This window comes from Etheostoma cragini, chromosome 4, assembly GCF_013103735.1.
Source record: "Etheostoma cragini isolate CJK2018 chromosome 4, CSU_Ecrag_1.0, whole genome shotgun sequence".
NCBI lineage: Eukaryota > Metazoa > Chordata > Actinopteri > Perciformes > Percidae > Etheostoma > Etheostoma cragini.
Window position 1 is genome coordinate 26,517,106 of NC_048410.1, and position 18,556 is coordinate 26,535,661.

Sequence of the window (18,556 nt, forward strand, 5' to 3'; positions counted from 1 at the left end):
TCCCCATACTGATGCTCGGTTTGAACTGCAGGAGATTCTCTTGACCATGTCTACATGCCTAAATGCACTGAGTTGCCATGGCCAATCACATGGCCAATGCCATGTGATTGGCTGCTTAGAAAATAAGTGTTAACGAGCAGTTGGACAGGTGTACCTAATAAAGTGGCCGGTGAGTGTATGTATACTCACAAAAATTTAGTTTTAAAATAACAAACCTGAGGTGTAGTATTGGAACTCAGTGGAACTCAGATACCCAGCCCTAATCAATAATAACCAGTAGGTTGCTAAACAGTTATCACTTTGAACATAAGCGCTTTCTGTCCTGTGTGTGCTCATATGGGTTTGTGCAGACGTCGGTGGTGGAGCTAACAAACGAGTCGTACCGTCGGGCAGCACGGTAAGTGCGTTGGCCTTGCTGAAGGTGCTCTTGGTGTTGATGTCCATGTTGATGGTGGTGAAGCAGAAGTAGTTCCCTGTGTCGTTTGGCTCTGCTCTAGCCACGTACAAGTTACCTGTCACCTGCGACACAAACCAGCGACTTTCGTCCTTCTTGATGAAGTTGGGAAACTCGTTGATCAACCAGCGGTAGGATAGAGCTGGGGGGAAGACAGGTGGGTGCAAGACACATTACTTTGTTATACAGTCGGAACTTACTGGGATGATTTCAAAACGGAAACAGTCAGCAGAGTCAGTCAAAATTGTGCTTTATATTCATCCTTATCCCAAAAGACGTTAATAATTCTGCTAATTTTAAACACTGTGACCTGTGAATCTGTGATGTTGAAGGTTTTCTGACAGCAAGATCTCAGTGAAAGAATATAATTTTCAAGACATGAAAATAATTTTCCCGCTGACAGCACATCCTTTTTTAATGGTATTTAACTGTCTCTCACTTCTTCCAGGTGATTTAAAATACTGAATAACTAGTGTGTAATATTTCAGGTTTTTCAGGAGCCTTGAAGTAGAGTGGATACCTGGGTAATGTATAGGGGGCTGGCAGGCCAGGAAAGTTCCTACGCCTTCATATGCTGTCTGAGGACTCCTGCTGTCTGGTGGGAAGTCATGGAGGTCTGCAGAAACATGCAAAGGTGTAAAGTAGAAAAAGACAAGTAATGGAAAAAAGATCACTGTCATACACTGTATACAGATCATAAGAGAAACAGTAATAGTACACAGTTGATAGTACCCAAAGCACATTTGTGGTGCAAAGTAAATCCTATGAATAGTCTTTCTAATGCCTTCTATCTCTGCCACCGCAGTGAGCCACTCAGGCGGCTCAGACAGTCAAAGGTCAACCGTCTCACTCACAGCCAAATTTGAGGTTAGCTGCTCGACTGATGATGGTGCCACAGCGGTTGATGGCCAGACACTGATAGGAGCCTGTGTCTCGAGTAGGCTCGGGGCTGCTGATCACCAGGTTTCCAGCCACCAGTGTGTAGCGCAGGTCCAAACCCAGCGGTACCTCTGTGCCATTCACAAGCCATCTGCAAGACAAAGTGTCAGAATAAGTCAACTTTATTTTAGCCCAATACCAAAAATCACAATTCACAAACTGGGGAAAATAAAAGAAACATCAAGGAGAGAGCAAGGATAAGAACACAACAAATAAATGAATAATAAACACAACTGGTTCCAGGGTGTTAAGCCACGTTCTGGCTTGGTTTTATAATCCGATCTGAGTGATCGAACCACAAGCGGACAGCTCTGAGCATAGGTGAAAACACTCAGTCAGAACACATTGACATCCAATCACCCAGACCATATTCCGAGGTGGTTTGAGCCTCATGTGTCCACATTTTATTAGCAGTGAGGACGAGAATGAGTCCTGAGCCACATTAAGAACCACCAACTCTATGGTAAACGGAACTACACACTCGTTCAAAGTATTTCTCATGTCACAGCACCACTGAGAGTGAATTGTTTTATTTGGAATTTGGTTATCGTACTGTCAGTGATGTATCTGTGTTTTTATTCCGATGCTGCCTTCTCTTATATCCAGGTTTGGGTCTAGAAGTGGGGCCCTGGGTGACACCTGTCCCCCTTGAAATATGATTGTCTCCCATTTCTGCCTTAAGAGCCTATTGAAAATGTGTATTGCATATGGAGATACAATGTGTTGTTAATAAAAAAAGTGAAATTAATAATGTATGTGATGTAGTGATAGATAACTTTATTGTCCTTGTGGGACAGCTGGGTTTGCAGGGCACTCCATGACAAGACATCAGACATATGATACAAACAAATAGTCCATACATCAGACACCGACAGACATAACATGAAGAACATGCATCACACACTACACTACACTACACTACACTATAAACCCTTGGGGTCTTCTTGGTCAGAGGGGGTTGGCACAAACGACGCAAAGATGACAGTAGTTAAAAAAATTAGATGCCAGGGGGTGTGTGCAGTCACATACAATGTTATTGGCCTTTCTCACCAGTCTGTCTTTGTAAATGTGTTCAATTCTCGGTAGTGTTATCCCAAGTAACTTGCCGGCAGTTGTTTTTCTGATTGTCTTTTTCTGAATGTGATGTTTTATTTAGCAAAATTACATTACCCAATATTTATATTCAGTATTATTAAATCCCCTGGGCCCCCGTGACTCATAATTGATCCCCCATGTGTCACCCCACTTAAACATTTCTGGAAACAACCCTGCTTATAACCCCCTTCTGTCTGGAGCTTTGTGCCTTGCTGTTGCCTAGAAAAAGCAGCATATATAGAGAGCTTTATACAATTACCTAATCTTGCTTTCATAAAACGTTCCAGAATTCACCAATATGTAGGATATTATTGCAAACGTTCCTGTCGCAACTTGTCCTTTTGTTATTTATTAGTCTCGCATTGCCATTGCATATCTTCTACACATATCTGTCTGAAGAAAGCCGGCAAACTGAGTGGTTAAAGCAGCATCTGCAAAATGGTTTCACTTCCTATACATTCATCACAATAAATGTCACCTGTCATAAAAGCTTTTTTTATGAAGAAGTATTTGCAACTTTTTATATATTCATTGTAATATAATGATAATAAAGGCTTGTTTTATGTTATATCATAAATGGACTTATACATTCACCTTTTTGATTTATCTAAACTACAGAATCTACCCATAATCACATGCACATCATCCACATAAGTGTGATTTATATTCACAATATAAAATATATTGAAGAATTACATAACATGCCAAAAGTTGTAGTTGTGGACTTTGCTATCACTAGTGTAGCTGTCTGAGATTGATAGAGAGTGATACAGTGGGACTCAAAAGTTTGGGCACCCCAGTTAAAAATATGTATTAATATTTATAAAGAAGCCAAGAAAAGATGGAAAAATCTCCAAAAGGCATATGACAAAGTATAGTCTGTATATAGAAACAAAGAAAAAAAAAACGATGTATGCACAGAAACATTGACAATGTGCACTGCTTGATGCATGAAATAAAAGAGAAATATGATAATACAGTGTGTCATACTGCGTCAACATCATCTCAGATCTAAAGCTCCTCCAAATGCAGCTGAGAAATAGAGCCTGAATCTGGAGGACTCAGCTGCTGAGTCAGCCGACAGTATCATACAGCATCATTGGCTCGTCTGTTATTTAATACTTCTGGTTATAGGAACTGTGATCACCTTTAGCAGGTGTTTGCTTTTGGGGGATCATCTCTGTTAAATTATTGCAGATGAAAACAAAAGAAAACAGCAAAGCTGTTAATGCAAGCCGCCCGGACATGTTGGTAACAGATAACAGGGAGAAATAGAAGTCTTATTTTTTAAATGCACTTTTCCTCGTACACTACATTATTTTTCAATATGTTTCTTTTGTTGAAGTACAATATCATATTTATATATAAATTCACCAATTTTTCAGCAACTTTGGTGGAACTCCAGTGGTAGAAATCTTCATAGGTCAGGTTCTTTGAAATGCCTGAGTGTGTGTATTTGTGTGTGTGTGTGTGTGTGTGTGTGTGTGTGTGTGTGTGTGTGTGTGTGTGTGCTACCCACCTGTAGGATGCAGTTGGACTGGCCCTGGCCTGACAGCTTAGGGTTACTTTGCCTTCCCTCAGGCCCTCTGGGTAGATCAAACTGCTTGGCTGTTCTTCAAACAATGGCCCACTGTCATGACCCGATACACACACGTCTCCCCCTGGAAACAAACAGTTTTAACAAGACACTAATTAACTTTTTTTCTTTTACCTTTTAAATTATGCTGCCGACGTAATGCAGGATAATTTGGCTGCCACTCACATTTCAATTTAACAACAAGTAGAACTATTAATAGGTTTCTGGGTCGGTCCAGTTTAACTCCACATACTGTTGTGTTGATGTAGTTTATTGTCAAAATGTTTGCTTTCTTCCGAGTTGACTATTAAAAGTCCCAAGACATGGTGCTCCTTGGATGCTTTTATATAGACCTTAGTGGTCCCCTAACACTGTATCTGGAGTCTCTTTTATTTAGACCTTAGTGGTCCCCTAATACTGTATCTGAAGTCTCTTTTATATAGACCTTTGTGGTCCCCTAATACTATACCTAAAGAGTCTTTTAAATAGGCCTTAGTGGTCCCCTAATACCATATCTGAAGTCTCTTTCCCAAAGTTCAGCCTTTTAAAAATGGACCTACAATAACGTGCAGGATGGCCTAAAGCCTTTAAACATACCTTTTTTTGTGCCAAGATCAATATTAAATTCATTTTCACACACACATTAATACACAGTATATTGTGCAGTTAAATGTACTGTCTACCTGTTACGTCTTAATAAAAACAATAACAATAAAATCCATGGAAATATTAATATACACATAAAGAAAATGAGGTGGTGTACGGGGGGCTAGCCACAGTTCTCATTGAGCAAATTACCTTATGACCTCATAAGGGGTAAGATTCCTGATCTGCCTATCTGAGCTTTCATTTTTCTCAAAGGCAGAGCAGGACACCCAGGGCTCGGTTTACACCTATCACCATGTCTAGCCACTGGGGGACCATAGGCAGGCTGGGGAAATGTAAATAATGCTAAAAAAACTCATAAAGTCATAAAGTGAAATTTTCATGCCATGGGATGTTTAAGAACAAATTTAAGAAAAAATGTAGGAAGGTATTAGTAAATGAAGCCCATTGTTGTAAAGGTTTTAGGGGCAAAGTGAAGAATTATATATTCTGGACAAGTAGGATAATCCAGGTAAAATCCATGAATTTCGAAAATGTCATTTAAACTAAACCAAACACTGACAGTCCCACACAGTGTGGGTGAGAAATGATACATTCCAGTAGCATAAAACGGCACCTTAGAAATACAGCTGGGACTGTCCAAGGTCGACTAACAAGCAGTGTTGTATTTCTGTTGAAGGGTGAGAGTAAATCTTTTCTCCAGTAAGAGGCTCCATCCATCACTACTGTACAGGCTGCCCACGGCTCTGAGCTGTGACCCAGTGCATGGTGATCTAATGATGTCAGTCCAACCAGGTATCTCATTACAAGGACTTCTTGTCATCACACTTGGAAATTCCTCCGACAATTCCCTTCAGCCCAGAGGAAAACAGTTAATTATTTAGTTTTTATTTATATTTATTATATATAATAAGTAGAAATAATAAAAAAAATTGGGAAGTAGGTATAAAATCACTTTTAAAAACTTCATACGGAGGGACTGACTTGACAGAGATGGCGGCTTAAGACATAGCTCCTGGCCCAATTTTGCCAAGTAGTTGTGTTACAATATTATACATTATTCTATCACTTTGTGGTCGGCAGAGTCACTTAAAGCAGAATGTCAAACTCAATCTCAACTGGCATGATGTGTGGTCTAGCATTTGAGAAGTATCACGCAATCCAGACCATCAGCAGATTCACTACAATTTCATTTATAGGACATATCACACCACTGTGAAAATGCACCACATGACATTAATTAACAGCCCTTTATGCACTTTCTGCAAATTAAAAGCACAAGGCACATATGTTCACATAATCTGGGAGTGCTCTCCCGTTAGTCACTTTTAAAACAGTATTGCATCCAAAATCTCTGACTTGTTTAATGTTACTGTACCTGAATTCTGAATTCAGCCTTTCATCTCTCTGGAACTCAAAGACGTGCTGTATTTGCTGGACTTACAGCTGTGAAGAGGATGATTGCAACCCGTTGGAAACCGCCTCATGACCTATCTATTCATGCATGAACCCTTTCCTTCTTGGATGTGGTGTGTATGGAGCTCTCTACGGCACGCATTCATGGAGCTACAGCCTCTGCTTTAACTCGCACAGGTGTTGGTCCCTTGTCTTGTGTCTCTCTGTGTATGTGTATGTGTCTGTTTATGCATGTGTTGTTTTGTCTCCCTATACCTCCTGTCTATCAATTTTTTCTTTCTTTTTTTGGCCCTGGGACACGTTCCCAGTTGCAGAATGTTGTTTGTAATTGTTTGTTAATTTCTAAATGTCTAAAAAAAAAAATATATATATATATATATATATATATATATATATATATATATATATATATATATATATAAATAATAATAAAAAAATATTAATAAAAGAAATGAGATAAAAAATAGTAAATCTTTGGACGGAGGTTGTCAAAAATTATGCATTAATGGATTTTAATACAAATGTACATGAAATAAATCATTTACATGATGTTTTCTTAAATCTGTTTTTAATGTTTGAGATTTGACTGGCGTTGTGATTTCCTAATGTCTTCTTCCTTCTCAGTGATTTTTTGGGTATCCAACTGGAGCATTAGCAATAAACCAACTGCTAAATCCATAACAGCAGTGGATGGAAACGTGCATTGATTTTCACTTCATTTAACAGATTTTGTCCTAAATTTGAATAGAAACTTTCCCAGCAAGGCAGCAAAAGAACATTGTTAATTCTGCAATGTGTTTTAGAATTATCACAGGGGCTTTGTTTAAATTAATTCAAATGAATTATGTGTTAGAATGAATTCTTTTATTTTCCTTCATTATTCCTGTTACATTTAGCGTAAATGTTAATGCCTTGCTTTTTAGTGTTGTAGTATCATACATGGCAATAATCACAGCTCCAAAAGAACCAGGTTATTTTGTTGCATTTTGACCAAACAATGTGTGGTTGCAACAACACTGATTCTATCTGAGAACCCACATGAACATGACTGTGAGTGTTAAAGTGAAACTTACCGACAGCCTCCTGCAGGGCTACTGATCCGAGGACCAGCAGACACAGTAGGCGCTCCTTCATCTTGATCCAGCTGTATAACCACAGATCAGGATAAAAACCTATTCACCTTATCTCACAGCAAGGTAGCCGTTCCACCTGGGCCTGTGCAGAAAACAGTAGACCAAGATCACATACATGAGATTGCATACAACTCCTATAGCTCTGAAGGAATTCAAATGATTAAGCCAGAGATCTTCAACAGGGGTTGAAATTTTTCTAAAGTTAAAATGTCATTAATCCAACATATAATGAGCAAATACAAATCCGCCTATTTGTAAAAAAACAAACATTGATGACAGGCTTACTGGCCTATTGGTAAGGTAGTCACTAAGGTAGCCATTATTGGCTGAAATTAGGCATTTCCTAAAACTATCGGTATCTGCATTTATAATAATAATAATACATTTTATTTAAAGACGCCTTTCTTGGCACTCCAGGACGCCGCGCAGGGAATTCATAAATTAAGAACAGCAAAACAAATACTATACACCAGCAAAACAAATACTATACAACAGCAAAACAAATACTATACAACAGCAAAACAAATACTATACAGCAAAACAAAACCAAAACTATACAACAGAAAAACAAAAACTATACAACAGAAAAACAAATACAATACAGCAAAGCAAATACCAATACTATACAATAGCAAAACAAATACTATACAGCAAAACAAATACTATACAGCAAAGCAACAGAAAAGGCAGAGCAATAGACATTTAGGTGGAATAGGCAGTTATAAACAGATGTGTTTTTAATTGTGATTTGAAATGGGGGAATGAATCAATGTTTCTGAGTTGGGGGGGGTAGTGAGTTCCAGAGACGGGGAGCAGAGCGGCTAAATGCTCTGCCCCCCATAATGGCGGATATATATACATATCTACTGTATGCTATATATATATATATATATATATATATATATATATATATATATATATATATATATATACACTGTATGTATATATTTTTTATATTCATTTATCAGAATAATTTATAATGACAAATAAATGAATTTGAATATTCAAAAAATAAAATAAAAACGGACTGTCAGCCATGTTATGACTGTTGGTGTTGTATAGTTTGTCCACCAGGAGGTGCTCTACAACGTCCCTGTTGGCAACACTCATTGTGTTTTTGTTCAAAGGACTTTAAGTTTCATATCTTAAACTTGTATTTTCATGTATTTTATTCATCAGAGCTTTAATATATTTTGATGTTCCTCTGTTCTGTTGTGACAATAAAACAAATTATTATCATATTATTTTAGTGAGAACTCACAGATAACTACTATTAACTAATGTTATGGAAATCTGTTTAAGTTTTGTTATGCGTTTCTCAATTTTTCTTTTTAAATATATCAGCCAATATATCGGAATATCGGATTTTTAAATAACCAAATATTTGTATCAGTATCAGCCTTAAAAATCTGTCAGGCTCTACTAGCCATCCACATATACAGTTGATCCTAAAGCTGTGCCACATGTATGTTTAACATTAAGACATAATTTATAAAATCATGCCAACATTAATCCAAATTGCTTAGTATTCCGACGCTTGAGAGACTTTAAGTTCCCTGTCAGGGTGCTTAGTAACTGTTACACAGGCACCATAGAGAGTATTCTGTCTGGAAGTATCACCACCTGGATGGGTAGCAGCACCCAAAAAGAATACCTGGCCCTAAGAGGGTGGTCCGCTCGGCTGTCCCCAAATATGCAGGACAGTTACATTGGCACTGCAAGGCTTAGGCCACAAAGACTCTCAGGGAACTCAGTCACCCCACTAACTCACTGTTCTCTCTGCTGCTCGGGGAGACGTTATCGCTGCCTGAGAACAAACTTAGAGAGGAAGAGGAGGATCTTCTTCACTCAGGCTGTAGTTAGCACCCCACCCACCACCTCATTTTATTGTGCTGTATATTACTTTCATCATGGATTTGATAGATAGACGGAACAGGTACACAAGGAATTTCCCTGCACATTGTACTGTGTATAATTGTGTATGTGACAAATGAATTTGATTTGATTTGATTTTTGCACAAAAAAGGTATGTTTAAAGGCTTTAGGCCATCCTGCACACTATCGTAGGTCCTTTTTAATATGCAACTTAATTCTATACATGATATGTTGTAGGGGTCCTTAATCAATCTCTCTTTCAGATAATGGGTCCTTGAATTTGAACACTTTGAAGAGCCTTGGATTAAGCATTGATTGTTTAAAGACTGACAAGATGACTTCCCATTCATCACCAAAGGGCTTTTTAAGCAAGGATACATTATATGAAAATTAAAATTGTATCAGCATAACATATCTGAAGTTTTTGGCTATATTGCTAGCCCTATAATCCAGGTAGACACTAACACAAGAACGTATCCCATTAAGACTAACTTAACATTTTCAACCTAACAAAATGTATTTAAAACAGTAATAGTAGATTTGATGGCCATTGCAATACTGTATTTATTCTATGAGTTATTGCTTCACTGGAATTTTATCATGGATATCAATTAAAGATTTTTCTGCATTGAGTACTTTTACTTTGAATACTTTAAGTACATTTTCCTAATGATACTTTCATACTTTTACTTGTAACAGAGTCTCCATGCATCACAAGGCCTTTCCGACTTCACTCCAGTCAAACACACAAACACACCACTGTCAGTCTGAACTCTCACACAAACTGCTGAGAGTAAAGGGATGGCCACAGCACAGGAAGTGCAGACGAGGAAGAGTAAAAGCAGAAGCAACAGAGATAGGCAGAAATTAGAGCACAGTTTAAGTCCAAATTACCCCTGACTCTTGATGCATCAGAAAAGAGGACATTGCATTCAGCTCAGTGCTTATTACATGCAGAAAGCACATTTGATATTTTGCTGAAACAGTCTACCGAGACTGCAGGTCTGCATGCTGAAATTGGTTACTTACATCTGTTAAAATGAGCTGGCAGCAGTGTTGGAGAGACACATTTGCAAAAAGAACAAATTGCATCCCTTTTCATATTGGCCACAGTATGTACCTACTGAACTAAACCATTGGCCACTGTAGAAACAATTCTTGCTTCAACTGTTTTTGGATAATAATCATGTTGGTTTTACCTTGCTTCAGAGAGACAACAGTTATTACTTGTCCAATCACAAAAGGTCTTTTGACAGTGAATTGTTTTTAAATGTTTGAGCAAACAACCACTAGACAATGTTTACAGCTCTATGGATAGCAATGTTGGCCAGTAGGTCAGTCTACCACTTTGGTCCAGACAGAAATATCTCAACCACTATTGATTGCCATGTCATTTTGTACAGACATTCATAATACTCAGAGGACATATCCTACTGACTCTGCTGATCCCATGCCTTTTCCTCTAGCACCATCAGGGGTTGACTAGAACTGGGCAATATATTCATATTATATTGATATTGTGATACAAGATTAGATATCTTTGATTTTGGATATCATCATATCGTAACATGGCATAAGTGTTGTCTTGTCCTGGTTTTAAAGGCTGCATTACAGTAAAGTGATGTCATTTTCTGAATTTACCAGACTGTTCTAGCCTTTGTTTGATTTTCCCCATATCTCCCAGCTCTTGACTTTTGTTATTTTAGAGAAATGTCTCAACATTAGCTTGCATTGGAAGCGTGTACCAATAAACCTTGGTGACTCTTTATCACAGGGTTGATATTTCGGACTGAAACAACTACATTTATGAAGACATCTATGGTCTTAGTGAACTTAGTTGTACCACAGACTTTTAATCTAGTGCCATCGGTCAACGGGTCAATGCGGCCAGTGCTTTGGTTTATCCAGCTAACGCTTAAGCTCACTCTACAATGAGCATTACAGCCTCACAAAAGCCTTTAGCATTGCTATAGGCTTGATTTCTTCAAAGGAAGACGAGGAAAGCCCTATTTCTTACTTTCGGTCAGACTGCCAGAACAATTGACATTAAGAATACACACATTTTCCATATGCTTACAAATTCTCATCTCAAAATGAAAAACAAGCTGATTCTTAAAAAACACCGAAAATATATCAATGAAACTAAAATACACATACACATGTGTATGTCTGCCACATTAAGTGTATAGTGTATTGCTTAAAAGAGGCATTAACTGAAGTCGCTGCAGTAGGTCCAAATCTTTCGAGTTGGTGCTCGCAAGTCAAGGCTGTTAAAGGGCACTTAGAGACGGCAGAAGAAAAGGTCAAACCGGATTTTACTCACATTGACTCTTGAACTTTGGGAAACACACTATGTATCTGTCCTCCCCCACAATGCATCCCTCTCTCTTTCTCTCTCTCTCTCTCTCTCTCTCTCTCTCTCTCACCTTCATGCTCCATAAAGGAGCATGACTGCCCGAGCCCATGGGGCCTTTATGGCTTTGTCGACATGTAATGATGGAGCACATGGTACCTTAAGGAACAAACACACATACAAACACTCATAACAAACTTTGGGGCAGTACAATTCCATTTCAATGGAGGTAAAAGAGATAAGGCTGGAGGTAGAAGAGATAAGTAAAGGCTGCGTGGTGGAGAGATGTGTGAAAAGAGTTTAAAAAAGATAACAAATGAAATTTGAAGGGTAGGCCCATTATAGAGGAAGACTGAGAGCTAAAGTTCCTACTGTGTTGTGTTGGGGCTATGGTTATTGTTATGGTTATCCAATGACAGGGTAACAATGTCTACCGGCTATGTGACCGGAGTGCCTAACTCCTCCTCTCCTCTTTGTTCTGCTATATTTACGCCTGAGCCCCATTTCCCTAAAATGATTGATTTTGGAATGTGTAAACGTTTAATTAAAAAAAAGAGGGCATAGACACGCTGTTAACTCACATTTAACTGTCTTTAAGAAGTTCTATATATTAAATACAAATATTACAAAGTAAACACACCTTTCAGCTTGCTGTTCTTAAAAAATATGTTCCTGGGTGGGAGTCAGTTTAAAAAAGTAAACTTTGATGGATTTAGCTGCTACTTGGGTGCAGACCTTACTCTGAAATTCACATGAAACTAAAATGAAGCTGTGACGGTTCCTAAAGGTTTCATGAATATGCATGTCATCTACAGTGAATGTAATGTTCTGTCCTGATTTCGGCATCAGACCTGCTGAACAGTAGATAAGCAACCTACAAACAGCACCTGAAAACATACCATTAAGGTGAGTTTCAGGCAGCAGAGATGATCATATATTAGGCAGGAGGGAGAGGAGGATGACCACATAAACTGTCAGATCTTTAATTAAATGTATTTGTGTGTCACTTAACTAAAATCTTGTTACTCTAATATCTAAAAGTGTCTTTAGTTACATGCTTTTGATATATTTTATTTATATCGATGCGACGATATTATCGGCCGATACTAGGCATTTCCTTTGTATTTTTTCAAACATACATTTATCAGAATTTATAATGAATATTTAAAATAAAAAATAAAAATGGACGGTCAACCAAGTAATGAGTGTTGGCGCTGCATAGTTTTGTCCACCAGAGGGCGCTCTACAACGTCCCTGTTGGCAACACTTTTTTTGGTGTTTGTTTTTTTGTTCAAAGGACTTTAAGTTTCATGTCTTAAGTTTGTATTTTATAAATTTTATTCATAAGAACTTTTATATATTTTGATGTTCCTCTGTTCTGTTGTTACAATAAAACAAATTCTTATTATATTATTTTAGTGAGAATTCATAAACTACAATTAACTAGTGTTGGGGAAATCTGTTTATGTTTGATCACAGCAAAATGTGGTCCTGGTGGTGGTCCTACTACCACAAAGGAGGGGTTAATATTTCTGTCTGTGGGCAGTTTTCTGTCACCATGATGAAGCAGAAACTTTACTGGTGAGTCTGAAGATGGCTGTGCAAGACCCGTTATTAAAAAGTGGCATACAATGATAAGCAAAAATAGGAAAACATGAAAAATAACAATTCCAACATTTTGTGAACTGTTGAACGGTTTTTGTTGTCTGTTTTGTGACATTTTTTGTTTCCTAGTGAAAAAGTGTATACACATTGTTATTTTCAGAAAACCTTTAAAATGGATAATTGTACCTGAACTTACTACCAAACTACGCTTTTAATTCTGACTTACTTCCTAGATGAATTACTAGTCATGTGGTCTGTTATTTGGCCCGCCAGCGTCTGCCGGTATCTGACTCTTGTAAAGACACTGAAACACTCGTATGGTGACATGGTGGACCAGCTGCCTTGCTCTCCTTTGCTGGCAGTCATGCATGAAATGGCTGAGCGGACAGTGGAGCTCAACCCAACAGTCCCTCCACCTCTCAAACCCTGCAGATGGTATGCAACATGCTCAGGTCTGTTCCTTGGAGCCATTGTGACCTTATGCATGCGCTGTGGGGAGTGTGTAGGGATACGTGTGTGTTTGAGTGCGGTGTTTAAAGAATAGTAAGATGAAGCACCAGTGCTTAATCTCTCCTGCGAAGCACTGTTGTGTGAAGTCGCCCTTTTGAAAAGCAGAAAAGAAATACTTGACATTTAAAAAGTACGACTAGAGGGATTTTTTCTGCATTCAGACCAAATAGTTTGACTGACCTTACCTTGTATTTTTTCTTTGTGAGAATAGTTAAATCCCATCTGAAAATACAAGCCTGGAATCCGGTGCATATTTCAAGAGTCAAAATGTTTGTTGTATGTATGTTGATTATAAGATAAAGTGTGTATGTGCATTTCAATTCAGATCTGAATTGAAGAACACATACACACTTTATCTGTTTGTTCTGAGGTGCACAGGAGCACAGTAGAAACTAGCTCTGTGCACCTCGCTTCAGCTCTCAGAGAACAGTATTTATATCCTTCAGCTTCCTTCTACTTCACACTGGTCCAACAGAGGAGCACCTTCTCTGAGAGCTGAGAGGCTCCAACAGCTTTGTTGTTGCACGGACTGCAACAAGAATCATTCCTACTACATGCAATAAAACCACATCACTGTGTGCTCAATAAGACTCTGAAACATCACAATACTGCCTTAAGTGCAACTTGCACAATCGGTTTATCTACATTTTTTTCATTACTAGTTAAGCAGTTGCATATTTTCTATTCCCAACATGTATATATTTTGAGTATTTGTTCTTGTATTTTATCCTATTATTATTTCATGTATGTTCTATGTATGTATATTGTATCATATTATTTCATGTTATTGTGTCCTAGTATTTCCTTTAAATTTATATTCTGTGCTGTGTGACAGATTTTTTGCTGCTGAAACAATACACTTTCCCATTTTTTTGGGAGCAATAAATATCTATCTATCTATCTATCTATCTACAGTATCTAGGTAGTGGCACACCGTTAGTGCCGGACAACATGAAGAGATTCCCATGTTTCTTTGGTTTTATAAGTAATTGCTGGCTGGTACACTGCATGGAGCTGATTACACGATGCAGAGTTTGAAGCTGGCCCCGGACCAGGGCCCAGAGGACTCCTTACAGTGTCCTTTAGACCATTTTGTCTTCCTGGAGAATTTGGCCAACCAGACAACAAGTGGGCTTCTCATACAGATGCAGGGAGACCTCGGGGGTATATTGATCTTCTCCATTGACCGCATTGTTCAAATAGCAAACTCTAGATTTCACGCTGCATTGTCTGATGTACTCTGTGCCGTTTAAAAACCAAACCCTATTTTGCAAACATTAACCATATTAGGGCAAACGTCCCTCTTCCTATCTCAATATGGACCTTTTTTGTTTAGGTCAATTCCTTGCTCGCTTTTACAGAAGCTGTTATGCATTTAAATACTTCAAACATGACCTCTGTGCAGTTACAGTTACAGGCACTAAGCCATGCTTCCTCAGACTAATGTATTATTAATGGGTGCTGAGTAAAGAAAGTGCAGTGTAGTAGTACAGGGCTGCTCGACCTTGGTCTGGCCTTTAGCACTATTAACTATGTCTTTCTGATGGATACTGGCCTCTGGTGGTTCTATTATCCTATTTATTAAATAGGAACATTTGCTGTCAGTTGATGAGTTGATCTCATCAGGGTCAGTGATCAACTCTTGAGCTATAGTTCTGACCTTATTATCTATGATTCTCCTCCATTCTCACCAGCATGCAGCTGGTGGTCTTGCCGCGGGATCAACTGTACTAATAAAACCGTAGAAAAACCGCGACCACGCTCCTGTGAAAGCCCTGAGATAGGTGTGCCAAGCTTGTGGCTTCATATTCCAAAAGACTTGAGACTGTTATTGCTGCCAAAGTATTAAGCAAAGGCTGGGAATACATATGTACATAATATTTTTTAGTTCTTTATTTCTAATAAATCCGCAAATATTCTTTCAAGTTGTCATTATGGGATTGTGTATAGAATTGTGTGGAAAAAATTTATTGAATCCATTGTGGAATAAGGCTGTTACATAAAAAATGTGGAAAAAGTGAAGTGCTGTGAATACTTTACCTATGCACTGTACATTTAGCATCTAATTAACACTGCAGGGTAACTCCACGAGCCGCCACTTTGTGCAAGTTAGGCATTCATTGCCCGACCACATGCAGGGAAAAGCACAATTCCCACAACATTGAAGGATGAAAAAATTTGCCGATGATATCAGATGCTGAACTGTCGCTGTACTAAGATAAAACTGGAGAAGACAGTGCATAATGACTCCTGAGCCAGTACCCAGGCAGCCAACATAGGAGGAAGATAAAAATCTCCAGACTGCCTGCTACACCCTCAACCAGCTATTATAGTTTCCCATCCACTAACAAGGGCAGCAAGGCGCCTGAGAGCAGGATGACTTCATGCACACTGTGGTTGACTTCATCAGGACACAGAGAAACACATCTACTCTCTGTGTGTGTCTGTGTGTGTGCGTTTGATCATAGTGAAACAATGGTGGCTCTATGAGTCCCTTGCACCACCTCTGGCCCTGATGAACAGAGAACCATTTACTGAAGAGCAATCCACACGGAACACTTAAATAACAGTCACTTGAAATGACTATACCGACAACGTTTCATTTCCAGGATTTGTTTAGGTGCCGCCAGAAACCGCTGGATGTCCCTCTTTTCGGCCCGATTCCATAACCCTCCATTTGATTTGTGTTGGAATTTTAAACTCCGGTGGATTTGTGAGGACTATGATTAACTGCTCCTCAGATCTCTGTAGGGTAAATCCAGAATCATGATATCTATTCTAAGCAAAAAAATGGGGATTCATATTTTGCCCCGAATTATGCTTTGCTTGGATCCACTAAGGAGTCAGATCGAGACCTGCCAAAATACGACTGCACCCTACTCAACCCAGTTAGACTTAGGATATTGCTCACACTCTGCAGTTGTGACGATTTGCTGTGTTCCTATTTGACATAACTGTAGACTGAATATCTTTGCATTTTGCACTGTTGGTCAGACAAACTAATAATTTGTACACATGGTCTTGGGCCTGGAGAAAACGTCTTTCACAATTTCTTGACATTTTCTTCCTAAAACAATACAATAAGAATATAACCTAATATAATATATAATATAATATTAACCTATAATAAGAATAATAAGAACAATTCATTGATTTATCATTATGTTGGATGCACGCAACTAGATAAAACCTTTCATACTTTCATTTGCCCTATTTGTCTGGTAAAACAAAAAGCCCTGATAATAACACTGTACTAACGAACCACCCATTTTAACAGTGTATTTAAGACCACCTGAAAAGAAGAATTTACAGGGACATAAATATTATAGGTGCAGTTAAATACATATACAAAATCATGGCCCATTAGCATCCAGCAGGTCCTCATACTATTAAGCATACCCCTCTGTTCTTATGCACACACACACACACACACACACACACACACACACACACACACACACACACAAATAGAGTGCACACACACAAAAACAAGACACAACTACTCCACTTTCTCCTCTCTGCTTCATTGCATTGTTGTTCTACTTTCTTCCCAGCTGAAGGACAAACTTCACAGCCTCAGCCTCTGTGTGTGTGTGTGTGTGTGTGTGTGTGTGTGTGTGCGCGTGTGTCTGTCACCAGATGTAAAGTATTGTGGCCTACAAATGCCGGATGTGTGACTTCTGACCTCTGATATAAGTGCTGCCTCTCAGTAGTCTTCACTTTGTCCCCTGACTTCCTGTCCTGACTTACAGCTGACCTGAGGCCAGAGAAGGCTGTTGGCTGGAAAAAGGTCAGTGGTGCACCCTGGGGACAGCTTGGCCATTGAAGTTCTTCAGAGACCACTGTGGTTGTACTTTCCTTCAGGTTATTTATTAAATGCCCCAGTGAAGTCCAAAAAGTGACCTAAAATTCTCTGAGTGACACACATTTGGTGCTACTTTTAGACTTTTAGGAAACCTTGGAAAGTTTTTTCTAAGTTATAAGGAGTTCCAACCAAGCATTGCCATATATATATATACAGATACTGACTGAATATATAGTTTGTATAACTGATTTGGTCAAGGATGTAATCACATCCGTTCAGTCAACAAGTTCTTGCAATTGTGCTTAACTGGCATTTAGCAACAAGGAAGAAGAGCAAAGAGTGATGATTTGAATTCTTGAGTCAGGTTTACATCTTTACAGGGATACTGTCTTTGATACGTACGCTTTGATGGAAGCGTTCATAAAGACACAACACAGCCTATGGCAGAAACCGTAGGTTGGACTTCCTCATAACGGAAACATGCAGTTTAACTTTGGTAAAACAAGCACGTAGCTCATTAACTTTCTCTACAGATTGTTCTGCAACGTATCTTACATTATTGAATATTCTTGTGGCTGCCACTGCCAGCTTCACAGTTATGAAATATGGGACAGTAAGATGATTCCCACTTTGTTACAAACTGGAAATGTGTAATGTAATGTTTGGGGTACTAGGCTTATGATTGGAAAGTGTAGCTAGCTAGCAAAAGAGGACATACACAGACAGGAACACAGACAAAAATAGCTACTTGTAAAGTAGTTTTTTTGACAGCCAAATTGATTTTGAAGAGTTTCCTTCAAGATTGTTTGGGAATCTGTGGCTGTGTATCTACATAGCATGATCTCAAACTGGCTTTTGGAAAATCTTTAAACTCCAACTCTATGGCTGCACCAAAAAATAATCACAGCATGTACTGTGCATCACTGTAAAGCCCTTATAGAATGTACTGATACTATATTATTAAGACAAGGGCTATTATTCACTGTCCCAAACTACTGCTAATAGTGCCAGTGATGATCCTGCTTATCTCTGCACCCCCATGTCACCCAGCAGGGAACCAGACAACATTAACATACATATACGCTCCCCCACCCAGCTTTTCCATCTGGAGGCCTCCAGGCTCCCCTGAGACCCCGACCCAGACACCGTGACCCGCGGAGTCAGGCATCCACACCGCCAGAGTCCCTGT

The 18,556-nt window shown here is 38.8% G+C and overlaps 1 protein-coding gene across 1 annotated transcript in view; it reads right to left on the minus strand.

Moving 5' to 3' along the window:
• Positions 1–18,556, minus strand: part of cntn2 (contactin 2) — a 67,775-nt gene that overhangs the window by 29,269 nt on the left and 19,950 nt on the right. The window contains exons 2-6 of the mRNA XM_034868250.1: positions 7,160–7,301; positions 4,008–4,149; positions 1,309–1,484; positions 975–1,070; positions 384–596 (exon numbers count right to left, since the gene is read on the minus strand). Of these exons, the coding sequence (XP_034724141.1) occupies positions 384–596; positions 975–1,070; positions 1,309–1,484; positions 4,008–4,149; positions 7,160–7,220 (688 nt within the window). The 5' untranslated portion in view covers positions 7,221–7,301. The remainder of the gene's footprint in view (positions 1–383; positions 597–974; positions 1,071–1,308; positions 1,485–4,007; positions 4,150–7,159; positions 7,302–18,556) is intronic.